General features: G+C 36.3%; 1 protein-coding gene and 1 non-coding gene across 2 annotated transcripts in view; one reads left to right on the top strand and one right to left on the bottom strand.

Annotated features, from left to right (window-relative positions):
• Nucleotides 1–1,245: 1,245 nt before the first annotated feature.
• Nucleotides 1,246–1,319, top strand: Trnan-guu (transfer RNA asparagine (anticodon GUU)). Its single transcript has one exon. It is a non-coding gene; the product is annotated as a tRNA-Asn (tRNA).
• A 4,698-nt stretch (nt 1,320–6,017) lies between these two features.
• The window catches only part of LOC127857444 (uncharacterized), a 21,087-nt gene continuing 1,299 nt past the window's right edge, over nt 6,018–25,805 (bottom strand). The window contains exons 2-8 of the mRNA XM_052393840.1: nt 25,267–25,805; nt 22,167–22,702; nt 16,466–16,620; nt 14,068–14,183; nt 9,978–10,124; nt 6,875–6,954; nt 6,018–6,654 (exon numbers count right to left, since the gene is read on the bottom strand). The exon at nt 25,267–25,805 is cut by the window's right edge and continues 198 nt beyond it. Coding sequence (XP_052249800.1) covers nt 6,018–6,654; nt 6,875–6,954; nt 9,978–10,124; nt 14,068–14,183; nt 16,466–16,620; nt 22,167–22,702; nt 25,267–25,805 — 2,210 coding nt within the window. The remainder of the gene's footprint in view (nt 6,655–6,874; nt 6,955–9,977; nt 10,125–14,067; nt 14,184–16,465; nt 16,621–22,166; nt 22,703–25,266) is intronic.

The raw sequence follows: 25,805 nt of genomic DNA, 5'->3' as shown, positions 1-25,805 counted from the left end.
TTCGACCGTGAAAATGACCCAAATTATACCAAAACCAACATACCGGAATATATGCTGCGTTTGCGTGTTTCATAATAATCCACAATTACTGCGTTTCCTCAGTGCTTTGGTTTTAAAGAGGCCGTGACCCCAAATTCGCAACAAACTGATAACAATATTAGTCATGAATTTAATTACTCAAATTACAGACAAAATGTATACATAGCTGATTAAAAAAGATACACGTGTATACACACTGTTTAAAACGTGTTTAGCTTTATGAGGATTTGGTGTGCTTTGCGTTGCAAAAATCGAGATTCCGCATTTTCCTTCTACATATTTCATACCTAAAAATGCGATTCCGCCGGTAAAAACATTAAAACCAATCACTATATACTACAAATTGCTTACTCCTGTGGAACGGTATAATCTCAACTAAAAAAGACATTTTTGGGTGAGACCAAGACAATAAGGCCCTTGACTGTTTATTATTTAATTCACAATATACTATAAAGATCATTACAAAATGTTATGTAAAACCTTAACCTTTAGTAAAAGAATAAAGTCAACATTTTGCACGTAAGGAATCCTATAACCTTCATTTTCTTCAAACGCATTCTAAGCTGAGTACAATTAAGAAAAATAAAACAGCTTTGTCAGGTGATATGTAAGAAACCTCTTTACACGAAGCAAAGCTCATTATGTTTTCCACGTCTTTTCTGGCTACTTATTGGTTGATTGTAACCCACGTTCGCGCAAGGTTCCCGCTCTAGTCTCAAACCTTAAAACGTACCGATTTGATTTCTTGTTGACCATCGATGCTTTCAGTGCATTAAGGTAGAAGCAGAATAACAAAACAAGTGCCATTTAAAGAAAGCATGTCTTCAAGTTAAATACGAAGATTTTTGTGTAGAGAGTATAGCATTGAACATCACTGATTTAGTATACTGCAATCATGAGTTGAGGTTAGACACCACTATACAGAAGAAGTGTACCGAATTCGGTTGTTATCGTATTGCCTGCAGGTAAACCTTCAAATTGTTAACAACCCATATCATTTAAACTGCTTTATATATTGTTTACATCATGCACTCATCCAGTGTGCCTGTTATCAAACTGACCGCTTGTATGTAACGCTTAAGTCAGGACTTCCGGTTTGCGCATGTGTAACATAGTAGAACCTGCATATAACAATTTGTAACAGCTGTGTAGAAGTTTCAATAACAATCATTCATTCCACTGATCTTATTGTTGTCTTAAACAGCAGTCTCTGTGGCGCAATCGGTTAGCGAGTTCGGCTGTTAACAGAAAGGTTGTTGGTTCAAGCCCACCCAGGGACGTTTCTTTTATCAATTCCAACCTGTGTTGTATTATGTCATAAACATCAAAGTATATTTTGTTTCCATACTTTGCCATGAGTTCATTATTTTCATGGTTATTATCATATTAAAGAACGAATTGAACCGTAAAAAATGTTCATATGCGACAATGCGTTCGTACGATTGCGAAAACGCGCTAGTACGATGACGACAATGCGACAGTGCGACCATACATTGGCGGCAGTGCGATAGTACGGGGGCGACAATGCGATAGTCATATCGTACTGTCGCCGTGGTATCATCGCAATGTCGCCATCGTTCTATCGCATTGTCGCCATCGTATTATCGCACTGTCGCCATCGCATTTTCTAATTGCCGCCATCATACTTTCGCGTTATCGCATTGGCACCATCGTACTATCGCACTGTCGGCTATCGCCATCGTATTTTCGCACTGTTGTCATCGTATTTTCGCACTGTCGTCATCGTATTATCGCACTATCGAACTGTAGCATTGTCGCCATAGTACTATCTCACTGTCGCCATCGTATTGTCGCACTGTCGTCATCGCACTGTCTGATTGTCGTCATCGTATTATCGCGTTCTCGCATTGTCGCCAACGTACTATCGCATTGTCGCCATCGTATTGTCACCCTGTCATCATCGTATTGTCACACTGTCTCCATCGTACTATCGCGTTCTCGCCCTCTGGATTTTAATGTGTAACCACGATGACACTAACGGTATTCCGTAATACTGCAAAAGCACAGTATGATTAGGTCACTCCCAATGCTCAAATCTCTATGTCTATATTAGTAACAACACATGTCTATGGAAGGATATTAAGGTAAAATTACATCATTCGTGGTGAATATTTACATTATGACTGATGCATATTCTAATCTGCTTTATGACAATTCCAACATGCTTGTTGTCTATTCGTTTATACTTGATGATTGCTGCAACATTACATCATTCATGATGAATATTTACATTATGCGTGATGTTTATTCTAACATGCTTCATGACAGTTCCAACATGCTTGTTCTCTATCGGTTATACTTGATGATTGTTTCAACATGCTTGGTGACTATCCAATGTCTGTGTGTTCATTATTCCTGAAACCAGTCATAATCGGTTTTGCTACTAAGCGTCATTAACAACGGCAGTTAGCAACAGGCAGTAAGCAGAATGCAAGTTACTAAATTATGACAACAGGTGGCGCGCGTTTATTTTCCGTATGTTGAATAAATTACTTTTCGGGAAAAAAGCGAAAACATCCGAATCATTTTGACTAGTAAACTGAATAAGCTGAATTAGTTCCCTTTGTTATATAATCTCCATTAAACTAAATACGTTCATTATTGCCATGAAGACCAGTAGGCCTACACAATGAATTGACTGCCGTGAATGTTTTTGATATTTGTAAGATGCAATTGGCACTCAAGAAATTATACATGTTTTTTTATTCAGGACATAACTGGGCTGATGTGTTGGAATTGTGGCCCTTCCCTAGTCCAAATAATTACAGTAGACGTAATCTACCGATGTGCATTGCATATCGACCTCATATTTATATAGGAGCCCAAACCCCCATTGCCACAGACCTGTGCGTGAAACTTTCAGATTTCTCTAGTCTGTTTACCATGCTATAATTACAATTTCTATAAACACATATGTATCATTGTATGACTATATAATGTCTGTGGTATAAAGAGAAACCTGAAAGTTACAAGTACTCGTTTCTAGTACTGTACAACTATTGTACTCCTCGTTGAGAAAACAACTACTTCTACTACAGGTATTAAAATATCATAAAACATAATTTTCAATCAAGTTGGAAAAATTCAATAAATAAATGTCATATAAACAGGTTTGTCATGAACGTTGACGTCGCTCTTGGTTACCAGAAAAATTCCCACGCACGGATTTCAACCGTCATTGTTTACAATCAATTAAGTGCATAAGTACTTGAATTTGCATAGTGTTTTTTAAAGGTGTATGTCCAGCCACAGGTGGTTAGCGTGTGGCTATAATAATAATTAGTGAAATCATCTTTTGGAATGATAAGTAATCATATTATAACGAAATATCAACTTTTCTTAAAAAAAATAAGTTAAATATATATATAACAAATATCCTACTCGAAATCATCCGAAAACGGGATGCATCGTTTACAGCCATTACTTCATCAATTTTGCAGCGATTTTCACGATCTTCGTTCAACGCAGAAATAAATTTCCTTTCTGGAAATGTATATGTCTTGCAATATTTTTACAAATACTGGGTCAACTTTTAAGAAATAACACGATACATTATTGATTGACATCATGGCTAGGTCGACATTGTTTAACTGATACAATCAATATGAACTTCCCTAATGTAAGACCTAAGAAAAATTAACAGCTATGTAAGTTGGTATGTAATTTTTAACAGCTGTGCAGAAGCTTCACTAACAATCATCTCGTCTACTGATCGATGGACTTAAACAATTGCAATTATTTGTTCTTGAGCTTATGTTGTGTCATAAACTTTATTTTAAAAAATAATTCCATTTATAAATTCTTAGCAATTCCACCGTAGTTTTTACTTGTAAAATATACCGAGCATTCACGTGATTCTAAATTATATAATTAATTAATCAAATTTAAAATCGTCAACTGTCGTAATCAAAATATGTCAGAATTGTAAACGTATGACACCCATACAAATACATTTTCATATACGAAATTATGTGCTGGATGCATATAAATAATTAAAAAAGGTTTATCATGCGGAAATAAGTAAGACACTGAAACGCAAAATGTGATTCCACTACGTATTTAACGCAGGACGCATTTTTAATATCTTTTTGTGTTTCACTTATTATTTGTCAACACTAGTACTTAATAAGTAATTTTAGTATTAGTTGAGACGCTTTTAAAATCGACTTAACGCAATGCCTTAATGAAGGATTTGTTAACTGACAGTTTTGATCAACAATATTTTTTCAATCAGTTCCATTAAATAGAATATCGTTGTGAATTCAAAACAGAAAATTGTCAGGTTTGACATTTTCACAGTATGAAAGCGGCTTTACATTCATAAATGTCCTTCCATATTTTACTATTTAGAGTTTGGACAAGGATGACATTTTATGATGATTGAAATGAGATTGCAGGTCTAACAACTCGATCGTAATACTGAAATCCGGTTGATGTTCAATATGTTTATAAGGTGTTATGGTTTATGTTTATAAGGTGAAATGTCGCATATGAAACAGGATTCATTCTAACGGAGTGTACTCGACCTTAATCGTATCAAGCTGTCACAATACTTTAGCGATAACGTATTGTAGCCTTTGTGACAGGCGATTAACATTCTTCGTAATGTATGTACCTTAAAGGTGTGTTGTTACATTGTCCGTGTTTTCATTTACTAGCTTAATATCATTATTTTGAAATTGTTTTAGAAAGTTAAGCGGGTTACTTAGTATCTAATGAATGTACGCTGCACAAATATGGAACTGTTGATATTTCATTGCAATTATATCAATAAAAACGTATATTTTGTCAAGGATATATATATAAACACATATCAATCAAGTTTTAAATGGAGATTCTTCTTAGTTTAAATCACATCATAGCCTTATCATAACAATAACAATACAATAAAAACAAAGGAAAAGCAATTGACGCCCAAGTATGAAAACCACATCAATTTATATTAGCCATGCTCTGTGAAAAGGGGGTTTAATACATGTGTGTAAAGTGTCGTCCCATATAAGCCTGTCCGGTTCAACTTGGTTTTTGCTAATAAGAGACTTTCTTGAAACGGAAAATATCATAAAAACGGAAAGTGTCGTCCCAGATTAGCCTGTGTGGACTGAACAGGCTAATACGGGACGACACATTACGCACATGCATTAAACCCCCTTTTCACAGAGCACGACCCATAAATTTATTTTTAAATTCAGATTTGTTGCCTCAGTATGTGAGGTATGCTGCTCGATGAAAAGTATTAGACGACTCAGAATATAAGCAGAAATTATGGTCATGTTTACGACAATTTTATTCATAGAGATGAGTACCACACATTTATAGAGAAGGTAATAACACTTATGAAACATTCACTTGTGTTTTAGATAATTCTTAATAACGACATCGACACTCGAAATAAATTAAACACTAGTACTGCTGACTACTACATACAACATTTGCCCATAACCTAGTTATTAATGTATCGTATTTTTTTGTCTCTTTGCAGCACATAATGTAATGTATCATCATCACATCTAACTAACAAAAGAATATGTTGACATCGGAGTGTATATTTCTGATTTGTATCTATTAAGAATATACGTTTAACATATATGTATGACGATATCGAAGTGTAATTGTGAAGAATGTCGATAAAGGACTGTTGTCCTGTATTCGATCGATACGCGTGCATATTTCCATGCCGGATCTTCCGTTATCATGCCGGATATTCACTTAGCAACATGGGTTGTACATCTGACTCGACATGCTTTCATCTCGATCATTTATCGTAACCCTCCGTAGACGTGAACCGGAGATCGTAACTGTCCATAGATGTGAACAAGAGATCGTAACTTTCCGTAGATATGAACCGGAGACAGTGAGAATGAGACTTTAGCAGCGTAATACAGTAAGAAGAGGTGGTAGTATGCCCTTAATACAATGTAATGCGGACGGTTTTTAACATATAAGCCAAATAGCATTCACCACGCTGGGTCCTCTGTTTTACAGTCAGCAGGTTGGAGAGGCGCACTTGATAAGCCAAACGACCGTGCTCCATTGTCCAACCCGTCCAGAGCCCCAGCCTGGTTTGGACCTGTCGGCCCGGCGATATCATCCTTCCGGTGTGTAAATAAGTCGCTGACATTACCGTTGTACCTGACCCGTTTAGCGGCAGGTTCCTGATTAGAGTACGTGGTATCATTATTCTCGACCGGTTCAGTCCAGTTTTGAACCAATGCACATGGCTCTTGTTTAATTTCAAGCCTTCCGTTTTCGTTTGTATTTTCTTTTCGGATGAGCACCGCTCCTGCTGTGTACGATTCCGCGACCCTGTTTCCGTCGTCATGACGTGGTGTGTCTGTGTTTGGGTCGTGCCTCGATGAAGTGTTGTATTTGTTGAATTGTTTACTTTCCGATTTCGATGTAAACGGCGCTACGCTTTGGCTGGGTGAATTGCGCTGATTGGATGAGTTCGACGATGTCGGTTGGTATGCGTTATTAGATTGGTTGTTATGACGGTGACCGAAATTAATAGACCTCGGTATGGAGAACGGAAATGACGTATTTTGCACTGCATTCTGGTAGCTGGGTGGTGAAGGAGTGGTGCGTTCTGGTCCCCTGAAACAGTGAACAAATTTCACTGGGTGAAATACTGATACATGTGTTAAACTAAAAGAAAAAGGCATATATTTGAAGCCGAGGCTTTATTTATTTTTTGTTAAACAATTAAATTTTATACATTTTACTTTTTTTCATAAAAAAAAACTGCGTGAAAAATGTGATAACTTTTTAATTGAAACCCAATTATCCGAGTGAGAAAAGCTTAAAGTGTTATCACCATTCCACAGAGCTGTACCTGTCGAAACTGTCCCGGAAACCTTTGGCGAACGGATTGTGGTCAATCTTCAGCTGTGTAATCTAAAATAATGTGAAGAGTATAATGCATTTGTGGTCATATGCGATGCGTCGTGCGATAATGGGTCTTATTCAATATTTCGTCTGCATAGCCTCAGACCAACCCAAAAGTCTGCTCAGGAAATGGCTGTCCATTATACGGTCGCCCATGAGCTGGTGGTCTCGTTGTTGGACATGCGCAAATTTGAAGGCTGGTCAAGAGCTAAGCTGTCCGCCTGTTGCACAAGATCCATTTTCGCATGACGTGGTTCATATTCTTTCGATCAATAACAAAATTCAAGGATATGCTTTGCTACTGAAATAATTATTATGAGTCTAAGCATAGCCTATAAAACTTTGTATGTGTGCCGTGCTCCGTTAAAAAGGGTTTAATGCATGTGCGTAAAGTGTCTTCCCAGATTAGCCTGTGCAGTCCGCACAGGATAATCAGGGACAACACTAAACGCTTTTATGATATAATTCGTTTAAAGAATGTCTCGGCGGAAAGTGTCGTCCCTAATTGGCTTGTGCAGACTGCACATGCTAATCTGGGATGACACTTTACGCAAATGCATTAAACCCACTTTTCACAAAGCGCGGCTCTTTTATTTCAATGGTTTTCTGTTCGTCCGTGCCGGGGCTGCATAATAAGAGTTCCCGGAATCTGACAGACGCACTCCAACTAGATTACTTTCTTGATTCAAGAAAGTCGGTGCGACTTGTGAATTAAAGCAACAATGTCCACCGAACGGTATATTACTGTTTACTGAAAGGTTTTAGTTTGTGTGTGGTCGTGTATTTTGGGGGACAGCCAGAGCCCTGGAGAAACATTAACTGTTCAGAATGTTGACCACTAACTTATATCACATGCGCGTGAAGCTTTATGGCAAAGTCATATATTGGCGGCACGCTGGTCAATGTGGGAGGTCGATTCCCTCGTTGCCGTTCTTCCTTTTCATCTTTTGCATGATATTACAAGATTAGCATTAAATATGTTAAATATATATATCATACAAGTATTGATGCAAAGCATCAAAGGGCGTCGGGAATTTCAGTGTAAAAGGCATTCAATGAAGTTACATGGAACGATTTTTTTCTACTGTAAATATTAATATATTGGCCGATTATTTTAAACAAAATAGAAAAAGATACTGGTATAACCATTATCTATAATTTTGTGTTATAACCCCCAAATAACCATTATTTATGATGTGTTATAACCCCCAATTAACCATTATCTATGATTTTGTGTTGTAATTCCCAAATATTTCATAGTTCATTTTATTTACATTATTGTCCTTCTTTTACTGGCATCCGTGTGCAGTTTTCATTAATGGAACAGACCTGTGTAGGTTTTAAAAAATCTGCTTCATCTTGTAAGCGTAATTTCATATTTTTCTCAACTTCAAGGGGAGATGATTCTGAACTTATTTTACGTTGCTCATTTACGATAGGGGTTGAGTATTCATTGATATGAAAACACTGTAAAAGTTTGAAAAAAAATGAATGAAAACTGTAAATTGCATAAAGAAGCTGCATTTCACAATACTTTGAAAATCAGTAAAAGATCATAATAGATGTTTTGCTTTGATATTCATCATTTTCAATAGGGTTCGAGTAATACTGATATAAAAACACATAACAAGTTTGAAAACATTCAGACGAAAGTTGTGAAATCTTTTAAACAAGTGGAAATTGTTTATTGTGTCAAATTTAATAGAAAAAAAAACTGGACTTATTGTCCCGATGTTTCTCATTTAAATGAGGTAAAAATGCTTATTGATATGAAGACAGTGTAAGTTTGGAAAGAATCTGATAAAAAATGTTAACATAATCACCTAACCAAGAAGTTTTCACTTATTTTTAAATTCAAAGAGACATAATTCTGTAATTATGGTCCGATATTGTTCATATAGAGTTTGGATTGGGTCCTTATTGATAAAAAACCTGTGCAAGTTTGGGAACAATCGGATGAAAATTTTGGACTTCGAACAACGATTTCAAAATTTCTCAAATTGTAAGGAAGATAACTATGGACGTATGGTCGGATAAAGTGCCCATATTCGCCTGGATAGTAATAAGTGTCGCGCTTCGCGCTCTATATGTGGTTCATAAAAAAACTCCGAGGAGTGCTCGACTCTAGGGAAACGGGTTGCTGGTACACAGCTCCTCCTTGATAAGCAGCTGCTTCCTTTATCGCAACTCATTGTTACAATCAATAATACGTGTCGCGCTTCGCGCTCTATATGTGGAAGACATTTAAGTGATTTAAGAAAGTTTAATTAACGTTGTCACCACGCGGCATCCATTAATTTTATTAAAAATTTCCAATTGTAGTAAAATGGATTTTAAAATGTCTACATAAAATAAAGCTTTATTAAATTTATTAACCTGACTTAAAACAAATTGCCAGTCGCCGAACTGTTCCGTTCATGCCGGAACCCGGGATTGAACCGGGGGCCTTTAGATGATTGTTGCGTAAACAATTTCAGTCTAACGCTCTCCCAACTGACCTATTCCGGCTGACATCATTTATGTACTGCTAGTGTACCTTTTCGTACCACTACGCCTTCCAATAAACTTGCTTGCCCGATAGGCCGTCAAATATCGTATTATATTGATTCTCCACTAAATAAGCAAATTACAAAAACCACAAAATAAATATATTTTGATTATATTTTGTTTTTATACAAAACCAGAAAGTTTCGCGTATTTGCCCAGTCCCTGTAATCTTTCCCCTGTGATCAGTTGTGGATCAGTTATTAATTAAAGAAATTAGCTTTGCATTATTGGCAATAAATGTTGTAATAAATGTAATAGACACAAATGCAGTACTTATTTACACTAATTTACACAAAAAATCACCACTATGCAAGATATTCTTTAAACAAAAATATATATATTGATCCGTAAAATAACTTCTCCTCCCATAAGCGAAAAAAATGCATTACATACTAGTCGCCGCTCTCCAGAGCGACGCCAATAATAACAAATAGTTATAAAGCTCGGCATTAAATTAATGAAATCAAATCATTTTCTTCACTTACATCGGTGTTTTGGTAAGCGGTCACAGCAATGAACTGCGTTTCCGGAAACGAGTGTGTCTGCAAACTCTTCTGATCCTCCGGTGCGCATGCGTCAACTTGAATCACGTGGATACGAGGCTGGTACTTGTGCATGGAGTTGAGAATCACCTGAAATACATCAAGGTAAATCGGTATGACAACTTAAAAGGGGCAGTCAAACAGATTGACGAAAAAAGAAAAGTTCCAAACTACCGTCATGAAATGCTTTATATTGATAAATTAAAACATTGGATCTAAAAATCTCCAGTAAAAATCAAGAATAAAATGGGTGAAAAAGAAGAAGAAAAAAGTAATCCTGAATTACTAACCCTTGGAGTTCTGGAGTAAAAAAGAGTAAAAAGTGTCCCATTTAGACCACTCGGCTATCCATGCTCATAAAATGAGCGTTGTATTTTATACTTTATATAAGCAATCCCCGTAGTATCACAAAATATAGCGACAACAACTGAACTTTTCAAATTACTGAAAATGTGAAAACTTTACAACATTTTTTAAGTAATGTAATATACCTGTCGTGATATTTTACTCAATATAAACTAATAATTGTAAAAAAATACGGTATTTTAGAACGATTCTTCTTTCGTGATATATAGCAATCTGGTTGACCCAGATGAATGTTGTTATCTTTATGGTAGGTTTGCCAATAATTGACTCGCCATAGTAGTTTCTATACGATAAAAACAAAGTTCGTTTTGTTATTTCGGAATGTATTGTCAAATAAATTGTAATGAAATTACTGATCGCTTTGCCGTGTTGAATATGTGAAAAAAATTACTCTCGAGCTAGTATTTTGTAAAAGAAACAACAACAAAATATTTGCATTTTCAATTCAAACAATTCAATTGCAAATTTTTTTCTCAAATCTGCCCGACCAGTGTTCTGTTCATTTGCAAAGGCTGTAAAATATATGTTTATCGTACAAATACTTCGTTTCAAATTTACATTAAACATAACAATTCAAAATTGGAATTACTCAATGTTCAGTTTTTTTTCACAAGACAAGTGCTTAAACAGTTTTATTAAGCGGTAACGAGGAAGAAGACATGTACTAACAGTTGTAACTACCAAACAGCACAAGGCAAATATAGCATGCATACGAAAAAGTGACTGTATTGGTTAGCGACTCTTGTTTAGCACCGCCTGCTGCCCCGAGCAGCGAATAGAAGCTGATGGTATTATCTATGCTTAGATTGCAGCTTGTAGCTTTTGGATGGCGGTAAAATAAATAAAATCAGTTCACAATTGGTATTGTGGATTAACCATCCCTCTAAGATTAAATCAAAGCGCTGAAGGCACTGAAGTTGTTCTCTATTGCATGATTTAAGACGCAATTAATTCATTTTTCAAAATTAATCGCAAGTTTGAATGAACACACGCCATTCAAATTTATACAGAAAGAGTGTGTCATAACGAACGGGTCGAGATTTGTGTGCACTTTTTCATCCTATTTACTTTATAGAGATAACTTCGACAAAATAACAACAACATCGCCCTTTTTGGACGTTCTGAAAGCATAGAAATCATGATGAAAATGGTAATGAGAGCTGAATATAAAGACAATTTGCAACCACTATCATATTAAATGAATATTGCTGGAATATCGAATACTTATCTCACTAAGAATATCATTTCATGATGAAAATCCCGTGTACAAAACTTTACATTTGTGACACCATATACAAATTCAAAATATACAATAAGATAGTTGCTGAAAATCAATAAAAATAAATCTGCGAGCAATAGTTTATACTCACGAATTAGGTAGTCATAAAGACAGCCCTCTTAACCCGTACTTTGATGATTATGCATTACTTGTTACCCTAGCAGTTCACACGGTGTCAACAACTCTGACCTAAACATAGGTATAGAGCACTAATGCGCTTTTTCGGCGTAGCTGTTGTACCCAGTTTTTCACCTTGAATGACTTACTTAACGCCAGCAGACACGCATGAATATTTCCTAATATTTCAAAGGCTGATTTGAGATAAAACCTCTGAACTTTGGCTACATCACGGTGTCTGTGCTCAGCGCAAAGGATGTAGCATTGTTCAGTGTAAGAAATTCCGGACTACACTCTGTATGTTCAAACGACACAAATTGCGACCAAGTTACAATTACGCGTTAAAACCCAGAATTTCAGGGTACTCGTTCACTTAATCGTCCGGGGAATATACGATTAACTATCGATAAACACAGTTTTGTTTTCAAGACGAGAAAACAAACATTACCGAAACAGTATAGTGTCACGATAAGAGGAAAATAGTTTAATTATCCAACCACAATGTTTGCCGAACTCGCTCAGAAATCGTTCTGGAAATCGTTCCTGAACGCCTTGATAGGCTGCCCTTGCATACAAGTTTGCTTTTTTGAATTCAATTTTGTATCGAAAAGCAATGTTCTTCAATGTGCCATTTTCAATTCGCAATGAGATTTTTAATGACCCTCGTTATGCGAAAATGGGTCTTATTCCATATGCGCCCATCATATGTATAGCCCATTCGGCCTGCGCATCTCTCAGTCTGGTCAGGAGAAACATAATAAGACCATAACACATTGAGTGATTTTATAGCAAACAGCATCGCCTCTGACCAGACTGCACAAATGCACATATTGGGTTTAAGATACGCTGGCCGAAACGCATGACGCGGCTATGAAAGTGTGATTTAAATGTGTCGAAAGAAAACTGCGTTTAAATAAAAAATTAACATACGATATATTTCGATAGTGAAGAAATATACTCATAATAAGGCATGTGAGTACACATATGATGTGAACTACCGTTGTATAATTTCATCTACTTACACTGAATTGTGGTTTGGCACTGACAACACACATTTCATGCGGTGAATATGCGACTTACAAGTGAAAACAAACACAATAGTTAAACCTTTGTTTTCAGTTTATTTATTTAGAAACGTAAATTGCAAACTTTATTTCAAAGTAAGCATTTACCTTTTAAAATGATATTTCTTGTTATATTTAGTTCTTTTTTAATATTCAGTTTTAGCGTTTATAAAGCATTTTTGAGGTTGTCTATAGTATACATGTAGTAATTGGTGTACTCAGGTTCAACGTTTTATAAATTGAGAACTGTGAATATAAACAAGCTTTACATTCTACTATTGCGTTGGTAGCACCCCGTAAATACAAATGATCGCCGCTATATGTTAAGAACAAAAAAACGTTTCTCGTAAATATCAAATTTAACCCCGCTGAAGAAGCATGAACGAGATTACGAAAAGATATTTATTGGTATATTTATTTGTTGTTTTTTTATATTCGGTTTTAGCGATTATGAAGCATTATTGTTGTAGTCTATCGTATCCCTGAAGTTATTTTTGAACTTATGTTTAACGTTTTATAAATTGAGAATATAAACAAGCCAAACTTATACTATTGCGTTGTTTTCCAGAATCTATTAATAGCCTCGGAGTATGAATGACCTGCACTACGTCATTAAGAGGCAACAGTAAGTGGACTATTTTAATTATTCATAAATAATTAAATAATTTCTTCCGCGACACTTATAATAAAACAATTGTTTATTGATTCTTTTCTATATAAGCTCCGTTCACAAATATTCCATTTAACATGATATTCACATAACGTTTCCATTTGTGAATGAATATAGTTGGAGAACTCAAACCTCTTGCATAAATTATACAACACTTTATCGCGCGGATATGGCAGGTGTGGCGGGTAGTAGGCTTTCCGAAGATAAGCCGAACTGACTTCAAATTTTCAGTAACAACACTAGCTCTTCGCTACGAGAACAACTAACAAAACAATAACGAACAGCAATAAAGAAACATCGCACTGACCAGTCCTGTCTTGTTGTAGGTAAAGTATCGCACCAGATTAAGCTGTCCGCACAGGCGAATCCGGGATGACAACATACACTTTTATTGTAACTTTGTTTTAACGAAGTTTCTCTTAGCAACATTTAAGCTAACGTGGAAAGTTATGTCTCTGAATAGCCCGTGCGGACTACACATAACACACACGAAATAAAGCCGGTTTTCACAGTTCAAAGCTCATATCAAACACTGACCTGTCCGGTCTCGGCATTCTTGTTGTTGGTAAGTTTCAGCTTACTGAAGACGATGTCCTGCTTCATCCAGTGGGCGCCAGAGTTGGGCGAGTCCGGGTGAAGATAGACACGCCCATCTGTGGGTACACAAGTCACATGGTTATATGAAACTCGATCTTGTAAAACTTGGATTAAATGCATGTGCGTAAAGTGTCCTTCCAGATGAGCCTGTGCATTCTCCACAGGCTAAACATGGACGACACATTTCGCTTTTATGGATGTGATCGTTTAGAGGAAATATTTTCGAACCGACAATTCATATTAGGTGTAAAGTGTCGTCCCTTGCGCTACACTTTACGCCCTTGAATTAAGTTTTCACATGACAAGACTTAAAATAACTAAGGATAAAATGACGTGGGATATTTTACATGGGATGAGATTAATCAATTGCATTACTAATAATATGTTTACATCAACATTCGCACTTATCTGTAAAGTAAGCATTATTATCACTTGTAAATGAAGGTCGGAAGCGTTACAATTTTTTCTGCGATGTCATTTACAAAAATTTGTTTTTTTGGCAGTATGACGTCTGCCAATTATATTTTCGAATGGGTTATTTCCAGAATATCTGATAATCAATCAAATAAAGGTTATTAGATCACGGATGCAATATATTTTTGTCTTGCTATAATTTCGAACTTTTTGCAAGATTTTGGTATCGTTAGTCACGTGATATCCATATAATTGACTTGAATAATATTGTGAATTAATTTACATATTATTTACATGCCCGGAACAGGCTGTATAACACTAATACGGACAGGTGCTTTACCGAAACCTATAATTACATACAGAGTTAGACAAGCAAATTGTCGAGAACAATTGTTTTCAAGTTGCAGTTATCATTATATCGGTCACTGCTATTTATGAAAGGTATGAAACATGTGAATGCTGTAGCAGAGTTGTGATTAAAACAGTTCGTGTTTCCATGGTTACCAATCAGTGGCAGTTAAAGCGATTACACTTACAGGTATATCTGCGACGCTTTTGTCATCACACGAAACTCTCGTGATTTCGTGGTCTATTTAAAGAGCTGGATTGGCACGCTTCTTCTATTTGCACTCAACCCTTCTATATTCATATCATACTTTTAGTTTTATATATCTAACTGTGTGAAACATGTTTATATTTGCCTAGTACGAATTTGAAACTCAAAACAATGGTCGAATCTTTATTGTTATACTGATTATGCACACTTCCGGTTCCCATTATATGTTTGTATTTCAATTGACTCGTTGGGTTGTGAATTTTAATTGGAATCGTAGAAAATAGTTCAAAGACGTATAAAATAGTTTAGATAGCAATAAGTTGTACATATACAAACTCTTTTTTTATCGCGTACATTGTATGTGTAAATCCTTTCTCCCATAAAAAGCAAAGTGAAAATGGCTATGTTCAAACTGCATAAAACCAGAACAGCTTGCGAGCAACTCGCAGTCTGTTTGGGTTTTATACTGTTTGCTGTCCGTCGGTATCTTAGGGTTGGATATGAAGCCTTCAAAACTTTTATCTTGTAAGACAGGTCTTTAATTAAATTTAACTTTCTTAAGGGACTACACATGCGTGAAAATACGTATCTAAGTGGTAAATGGTTAATGCATGTCTATCAATTATGACTCAAGATTAGAAAAAATCTGCAGTTCTATACGGACATTCCTGTCACTGCCTCTAACATATATCGACTAATTATACAACCAAAATTGACCACTCGGACGCCACACCAACAGCGGGAGCATGTGTCATTTTCTTACTTCAATAATTAAACATCATCGCGATGAGTGCCATATTTACATCTAACTTAATTTGTTACGACATTAATGAAAGCACTGCGAACGGACCGTGGTGACGAAATGACCGGCCGCAAGATTGCACCCGCTGAGTGTCACACGGTCAAAGTATATTACGGTTTGTTAAAATATCATTAAGTGAAACGTCTTTTCCCAATAGGTATTGTTACACATAAAATATTTCGGCGTAAAAACGATGCAATAACTACTACGTATAATATAGAATTAAAACTTAAACAAACAAAAACTTGCGCATGTGCGAGTGCACTTGATTGCAAATATTGTATAAAAGTACATTATCATGGGTCATGTGTGTAAAGGAATGCAATATTTTAAAGGCAAAGAAAACAAACAGTTGTTGAATTTGTAGTTGGTACATGTATTGTTGTTATTGGCGGTGTTGTTGTAAATGTAAGTCTTGCTGCTGCGATGTTGCTGCTGGTGATGGTTGCCAAAGTTGACATTGTAGTAAGTGTTGTTTTTGTTATCTGACGTGTTGTTATTTGTTTAGTGTGGTTGCTGCTGTAGTGTCGACTGTGGCTGTGGTGCTGATACTGGTGCTGACTCACTCTGTGGCAGCTGCTCCGCCTGACCGCAAGGCACCCAGTGTCCGTTCTGGAACTTCCAGTGACTGTTGTCCGCAAGCACGATGTCAACAAACACGTTGTACTGGGAGTGGGGATCGAGTCCCGTCAGGCTGAACTGAAGGGTTGGGAACATCCGCCTGAAACATACACGCAGTTTTCATGTGTGTGTACTTCGAAGTTAATTTACAGGTTAATCAGCCTCTTGACGTGTACATGCATTTTGATTGACATACCCGTGTGACCTTCCAGTTGTGTCTTGTTCTGTGAAAGCTGGTCATAATGCATGTGCGTAAACTGTCGTCCCAGATTAGCCTGTGCAGTCCGCGACACTTTCCGCTTAAATGGTATTTTCCGTTTAAAGAAGTCCCTTTTTACCGAAAATCTAGTTTAAGCGGAAAGTGTCGTCCCTGATTAGCCTGTGCGGACTGCACAGGCTAATCTGGGACGACACTTTACGCACATGCATTAAGCCCAATTTTCTCAGAACAAGACAATTATTTATCTTTAAGACCAGTGCACGTTTGCCAATGAGACCTTCATGTGCAGGTGTGGACCACATTTTGCTGTACACTTACAATCCTAAAAAGCGATGGGTAAATTGTAACATGCATCGCTCAATCGACCAGAGCCTGGTTGCACAAAGCTCAGCTCACAACCGTTTATTTTTATATCAAGTCACCAACCCATTTAAGCCTAATGGACTCTCCATCCTTCTAAATTGGATCAATGTATTTCCAAAATAAGGGATGTATAGTTTATTTATTTCTATATTTAGAATTTAACTTACAAAATTATTTCAAGCAAACAGCGCACACCCTGATGAGACGCCGCATCATGCGGCGTCTCATCTGGGTCTACGCTGTTTGCCAGGGCCTTTTTTCTAGACGCTAGGCATAAATGGGTTAATGCAACGTAATTGTAATTCCTTTAATATATGTGTCCATTGTTATGCAATCTCCGAATAATGTGCACCTGATTGATAATAAAATTGATATGAAAAATTAATTCTGTTTGTGTTTGAATTTTAGAGACTGTAACCTTAACTGGCCGTTTTAGTATTGAACCACCAGGCCCTAGAAAGTAAGTAACTGTTTAAATTAATTACCGAGGCATGTGTCTTTATCTCAGCAAAGAAACATGTACGTATTTCCACTATCACATTTAGAGTAGAAATAGGTATGCATGCTTAAGCACAAATAATTGATATAACCATTTTCAATGAGTAGTTATAAATGAAAATAATATTGATATAATACTTTATCTGATTGATAAATTCATATTCAAAATAGTTTATTAATTACGTCATTTAAAACGTTATAATACAAATAATATTGTTTTAATGAGTTATCTTCCACATATTTGGGAATATGGCTGTACGCGAATGACCATGCTTTGAGGAAAATTCGGAGATAGGTTGTCGTGTTGTTGTTGTTTTTTCACCAACATTTTCTTCTGAGTTTTCGGTGAAAACATTTTGTTAAAGATGATATATTTTCATGCGTATTACTGCACTGATTATGATTATAATAATTCAAAGGGGAACATTCCGAAATACTACTTTCTTTCGTAATATTTTTCTATAAACAATATGTTTTCATTTGTTTGAACGCGTATATAAATTTTTTTTAAATAATTTACGAATTCAGTCTAAATAATTAAAAAATAATAATGTATACATAAAAATTACATACACTTTTATACTTAAAATAACACAACAACGACAACTTATTGGTCACTATGGAGAAAAAACATTTGAATGTTGTGTTCAAAAATTTATTATTGAATAAATGTCTTTTTAATATTTACTGAAGGAATATTTTGTTTACAGAAAGTGCGTTATCCTCAAAATAATAATATTTATATTGCCGCGCTCTGTCAAAAGGGGATTTAATGCATGTGCGTAAAGTGTCGTCCCAGATCAGCTTGCGTATTCAGCACAGGCTAATCAGGGACGACACTTTCCGTCTAAACTTTAGTTTTGCTATGGAGAGACTTTCTTTTAAACGAAAAGTATCATAAAGTGGAATGTGTCGTCCCAGTTTGCACGGGCTAATATGGGGCGACACTTAACGCACATGCATTGAATCGCTTTTTCACAGTGCACGGCCCTTATATAAAGTTTAAAAACGCATAACTAAGTGAACTGTAAAATAAAAATACTTACAATTCAAATATTTCATTAATGTCGATGACTTTGTATACAAATCATTAAGTAAAAGACAGTCTAGTTTTGTTTTTTTCCATTTTTAACTCTACCAATTTATTGTTTTCAGTTATTTAGAACTGTTTCTTTTTTCCCACGACACGGGTGTCGCCAAAGGAGCGCATAGGGGCGGATAATTTTCTTTGATTCCCTGGGAACGACTGTTCCCTGGTGGCCGATATTTGTGACGGGTCTTTAGAAGGGTCGTGCAACTCGTTCTAGCAATGCCGAAACCGCGAAACACATACATATCTGCTAATATTTTAATAATGCTGTGTTTCACACACCACGAACTTATATCTATTATTGTACACAAGTATATTAGCAGTTAGTTTGCACATAGTTTTGAGCGTGAAATACGAAGTATTGGTATTTTGGTATATTGTTACAAAGCGAAATCCGTCGACCAAAACATTTTGAAAAAAATCACAAACGGAATAATAAACGCAACAACAATAACACTAATGATAATAAATAAAAATAAATAATAATAATAATTATTATAATAAAAATATAATAATAATACTAATTATTATTATTATTAATGATAATAAATCATAATAATTATTATAATAATAATAAAAATAATTATTAATAATACACGAATAATTAAAAATGTAATAATAATAATAACATGCGTTTTTAACACTTATGCATTACGCACGGGAACCATCAGGCCGGCGCGCGAACTACCAACGTTTACTTACGTTTGTCAATGTTCAAAACCACTCAAGTGGGTCTACGCAAAAATACGATAAAATTTAAATCAAATAAAAACTCGATCGACGAATTGTTAACGTGCTTCAACTTTTATCTTCTTTCGATGACCGCATGATGTCTTTTGAAGACATGCTGTCAATTTGCGAGTAATGCAAGTTAGTAAATTGACGTCTACCGTAATGCGAAAAGACACGTTTTGTCTCTCGACAAATTTCAAAATCAATTTCCTGCATGTTCGACGTACGATGTGCACACGGTGTACATTACACTTTTTTTACGCAAAACCTATCTTAAGTTGCCGTGGTGTAATGGATATGATGTCCGTCTAGGGTTCGATCCCCACTGTGGGAACGTTCTTTAGATCTCTCTCCCCCACTCCACCCCAAATATACCAAGTACTGGCTCTTGTCCATGAAACGTACTCAATAGCGTTTCAATAAGACAGAGGATTTCGATTCAATCGAGCTAAAATATGCAGGTTTATAGGAACCTTTTCACAGATTTTTGCAAGTTTTGAAGTTAGTCATTAAATGCTTTATATTGATAAACGTAAAAATTGGATCTAAAAGCCCCAGTTAAAAAATCACGAATAAAATTTAAAAAAAAGAAAAAAGTAACCCTCAGCAGGGCGCGAACTACTGACCCCTGGTCAGGGTAAGAAGTCTACCAATTAGATCACTCAGCCATCCTTTCTTATACGATGAACGATGTATTTTATACTTTATGTGAGCAATCCTCGTAGTTTCACAAAATATAACGACAACAACAGAACCCTCCAAATTATTCAATCGTTTCGCTCTACAACGCTTTATAATTTTCAGGTTTTTAAATAGTAAAAAAATGCATACATTTTAGAGCATGGTAAATGTTCAGTATTACTGTTCCCTCACAAAAATCATAACGAAAACGAAAATTTGCGAATCTGAAACAACTTCTTTCAATTTTGTCAATTTACCAAATAAGCCACTGCGCCATTGTCACTTGAGTCGGTTGCGGCGACCTTGCGACGGATAATGACGCACGGGCGTTGTTCCGCCGACATACGTTTTCGACAAAAATCTTTTGCGCAATGATGTAATCCGGTTACGACCGAAGTTTAAGATCATGCTGAAATGTGTGAGACCAATTAGTGGAAATAAAGGCATAATTAAGCATAAGAGTCTTCAGTGTTGAAATCAAACAAGACCCGAAAAGCAAAGATAATCCGTATTAGCCGTAAGAAGCAATTTCACAGATTGTGTATGAATATCAAGCAATCACATTCATTCGCACCTCGTTAAAGGGAGTCTATTTATAATTATATTTATCATATTTATAATTATAATTATATATTTTTAAGCGTACAATTCTCTAGTATATTATGGCGTGCAATTTTATTTCGTCCATATTACATATTTTTCAGGGTTTATTGCACATAATTTAGGGGTAAAGACTTTATTATTATTGTATACCATGTTTTTAAGCATAAGCTATGATTTATATTCCTTATATAAGAAATTCAAAAGAAGCTTTGACGAAAAACATGAGTTTACGTATTTTGCTTTATATATCATCAGACATATTTTTGGTAAACCCAAACATTCTTTTTTTTAAATTTTTGGGGAGGTCATAGTTGTTCAAAAGCTTTTTATGAAACTAAATACTATTTATGCCATCGAAAACAATAAAACATCACTTGAATGAAAATTGTTATTTTGCTTATCTTTTAAAATACATAAACCAAACAAAAGTACGTACACGCGTAGCTAATGTTTTGAAAAAAAGAAAGCGAGAACTGTTTTCTTTTGTTTGTCAGTCCGGAGAGAAGAAGTGTTGGTTAATGGGCTTGCTTATTGTTGTCGATTATACATGCGCCGTGCTCTGTGAAAAGGGCATGTGCGTGAAATGTCGTCCCAGATTTAAGGAAAAAAAATAAGCCGTAAATGTTATATAAACATATCTGTATAAAGTCCACAATCTTTTAGTTTCATGTGACATAACAGTTATTTATAATGTATTTAAATATATCAAAGAAACTCGTGTAATAAGGAATGCGATTCTAAATTATTCAGTTCAATAATTTCATTACCGCGTTGATAGTTAATTAGTATGTGTATTCGAAAATGTCTGTTTTACGTTATGTTATGTATTTTGTTATACATAGTTACGTGACAAAAAATAATATGTATACTTTAATATGGAGACGATGTACTTGTGTATTAGTCTGAATAAACTGTCTGTCTGTCAAATAATATTAACCTGTGCAGTCCGCATTTTTCGCTTTTATGATATTTTTCGTTTCAAGAAAGTCTGTTCTAAGCAAAAATCAAGTTTAGGAAGAAAATGTCGTCCCTGATTAGCCTGTGCGGACGTTTTTCAAAATTCAACAAACCTATTTAATTAGGCATTTATATATATTAATACAGTAATGCTGATGCATAGTTGTTGCTGTTTAGCAGTACAAAAGCGTTAAAATGATTTTAGTTTTAGTGTTGTAAGGCTCCAATATTGCCTTGAACGCAACAGAAAGTATTTGTGATGTGTTGCTATTTTTGTCGTTGACCAGTTTTTATCTTGTTTATTTGTAGTGTGCGCATGTGTACTGCTAAATGTCATAAACTTAGATACTATCTTAATTTATTTTCCGTTCGAACCAAGAAACCATATAAGATTTAGAGCACTGTCAAATTGAACGAAAAACACAATATGACAGTTTACGTAAACGAATGGTTTGGTGGACCCTACAATAAATAAATCGCCCGTATGTGTGAGAACACTCACCTGCCCTGCTTCGTAATGATCATCTCACACGTGTGTTGATGGAACTTCGCCCAGAGTTCCCGGTTACACAGGTACACGCAAACGCTCCCCTGAGGATAGAACCCCATGCCCCCGGGCATGCCAGGAACGCACCCCATCGGCAGCATCCCGGGGGGTGAGTGGCCTATTGCGGGGGACATGGCGCCGTGGTAGTACGGCTGGTTGGCGCCGAACGATTCTGGGTACATCGGCATGGTGTAGACGGCGCTCTGTCGCTGAAAGGGTACCGGATATAGCGCGCTTCCTCCATTGTAGCCGTGTTTTGAATAGTCCGGTCCGCTGGCAAAGTTTTGAAAACCGAGTGAATATTGCGATTTTTGCGGGAACATCGGGTACTTCTTGCACGCAGCGTATGTCGGATGCTCCTCTTTTCCGACTTGCGAAACTGCGGCGCTCTGCTTGCGGAAGGACAGGAATTCGTCGTGAGCCGACTGACCGTCATCCTCTTCTGGTTCGCGCACGATTTGAGAAGCGGCGACACTTCCGCCACTTCCTATCTGCTCGTAGACCGCATCGGAATTCGCCACCCCGGAGTCCGAAGCGGATTGATAATTACATTCGTAGCTTTTAAAGTTGGGAGAAATGCTGTTGTATCCGCTATGTCCGGTATATGAATCCACACTCGTGGAATACCTTCTTAAGTCCGTGTAAGTTGAAAATGAATTATTCATGGGTATTTCACAGTTTATACCCTCGGAGCGCAACATTTTTGATGATTTTTTTGTGTATTTATCGAGACTGACACTGTTCACAGATAAGTGTCGTTCCTGACTAAGATACACAAAAAATGTGCAAATAGTTCTCAACACCAGTCCATCAGCCCGCGAATTCGCCACATGCAAAGTATGTTTATAGCGTATATTTTGAATATATGTGCAAAACTTATCCAAAACTGCGAAGTCGCTATTCAGACACCAATGCTGTTTTTATTTAAGATATAAAACGTAAAAGGTTATGCTAAAGTCATTCTGCCTTTCTATGCATGCTTTGAAGTTATATCAGAATTTACAAAAATCATATATGTACATAAATATTCCTTTTTTGCGGCGTTTAAAGAAGGACGTAATCGGACACTTGATTCTGATTGGTTCACAACAGGTACGCAGACCATCGTCGCTACTTGACCGATGTTTTGAGTCACGTGACCTAAGCAAATTACGGTAAGTGCGAAAAACAAAGGTAGCGCTATTGAAAACACAAATTGGTCTCTTTCGACGGTCAATATTTGATGAAAAGAGTTTTCGTACCTGTTTTTATAGTAATTGGATTCGGTGGTCATTTGATGGCAGATTACTTCGCGGATCCGCAAAATGTTTATTCTTGTTGTTCAATGATTGCAGGTGATTAGCTGCCATGACTGCGGTTCGCAGCATGGACAATGGTCGCAGTGGTTAGTGATTAATTTAGCCGATGAAGTTCTAATAATGTTCCCCGCACATCTCGCGGCGCTTTAGCCAGGGTGACACGCGGGCGCACGCTTGTAAATAAATTTCCGGAGACAAAATGGAACTTGGCAAGTGTTGTCTAACTCGTGTGCTCATTAAGAAATGTTGATATTAAATCAATATTACATGAATTTGACCGTTTTCAGACTCTCTGTGCAGTAATCAAATCAATAAATCCATATCAGTTTGAAAATGCGACCGTGGTAAAAAAAAATATTATCTGTCTGTTTTATTTGCATTGAAAACACACACACAACTTTTTCAAAATGCATGTACATGTATATTAAGACAGTCACTGCACTCACAATTAGTAAGTTTATGTGTCAGTGAATATACCGAACATACGATGACGACAACGGCGATGTTGTTGTTGTTTTTATAATGAGTTTATGTCCATTGAATTAAAACAGTACGATTTTAAAGCTTTGGTAAATGTTTGATCGATTATATTTTTAATAGCTCTTTTTTCAGTCATATTCTCTAGGTTGTGTCGCAATATCTCATCGAGCTAACAATAATGCGTTTAGAAAGAGTATATTAAGATAAAAACAAAGATGTATAAATAAATTGCACATCATAATACATATTTTAAAAAGATTAAAACAAACATGAACAACGAATACCCAATTTGTTTATGTTTAGTTATTGTAAAAAAAATACATGGTTTAATATGTTAATTTGGATAATAACGGAAATCAATAGTCGCACAGACCAATGTGATACTATCAAACTATACATGTATGTAGTCGTTTATACGTTGTGAAAACAGCTTATTAACAGAATGGATATATTTGAAGAAGAATGTAAGATACACGCGTCAAGATCTAAAAAACAAAATATATGCGCCTCGCTCTGTGAAAACGGTGTTTAATGCATGAGCTTCAGGCGTCGTCCCAGATAAGCATATGCAGGCAAATCAGGTATGACACTTTCAGCTCAGAAGAGACTCCTTAACAAATTAAAGCAGAAAGTGTCGTCCCTGATTACCATGTGGAAACTGCACAGGCTTATTTGGACGACACTTAACGCACATTAATTAAGTTCTGTATTTCCTGAGCAATGCTTATATGGACGACACTTAACGCACATTAAGTAAGTTCTGTATTTTCTGAGCAATGCTTATCTGGACGACACTTAACGCACATTAATTAAGTTCTGTATTTCCTGAGCAATGCTTATCTGGACGACACTTAACGCATATTAAGTAAGTTCTGTATTTCCTGAGCAATGCTTACATAAAATATGCTTGATATTGTGCATGAGTTTACAACCGTAACTCTTATAAATATAAAGGATTTGTACAAGGACGAACGTTCTTCACTACGTATTCGAATAGTCAAAGATAAAAGTGCGCTGGACGCTCTTTGTGGAATTGCTTTTAGAAAAAGTATTTCTGGAAAATAATTTGCGATTTGGTTTACTTAATTACTTTCCTTAATTGCTTAAAACCGTTACACACACAATATAAACAAGACAAACAATCAGTTAATTCCCAACAAAAAGTTGTTGAGACAGTGGACTGAAAATTACAAGTTTGTGCATACACATGTGTTGATACAATAACTAAGAGTCGTTGACACATAAAAATACGATCAACACTATTTGAATCGGTATACTTGTAGATAGTTGTTCGAATTGTCTTTCCTGCTGTAACTGCTCACGTATATCGTTTGCGATTTCGGACAGTAGCACACGGACCAAGGGCCAACAAGCCCGTCCCTTGGGCCTAGGACCACGCCCACTTTCTCGCACTCAGTCGTCATGAGATGCACATTATTTGTATGGCGGCTACATATCAAAATGTGGCCATCACCGGTTGATGTCACACCGCGAGGCCAACGTAGCTCCGAGTCAACGTAAGTCTTTACAGTTTCCCCTTCCGGCGATATCTTTAGAACCGTGTTGTTCCAGTAGTTGGTAATGAATATATAATCTTCGTGAACTGTCAGGTAATCTGGCCACGTTAATAGTGGAGCGCCCTGCTGGTCACGTGTCAAGCGCTTTACGACCACGCCATCTAGCGTCATGACGTCGATCCTAGACGGTGACGTAAATAGAAAGGAAACGTATAGTTTTCCATTCAGGAAGTCAATGCATTCACATTTACCGTCAACGTAAAGCGAAGTCAGTTCGTCGAACGTGTTATAATAGCGCG

The sequence above is a fragment of the Dreissena polymorpha genome, chromosome 14 (genome assembly GCF_020536995.1).
Source record: "Dreissena polymorpha isolate Duluth1 chromosome 14, UMN_Dpol_1.0, whole genome shotgun sequence".
NCBI lineage: Eukaryota > Metazoa > Mollusca > Bivalvia > Myida > Dreissenidae > Dreissena > Dreissena polymorpha.
The sequence above is the reverse complement of the archived record's forward strand: the minus strand, read 5'-3'. Positions and strand labels throughout refer to the sequence as shown.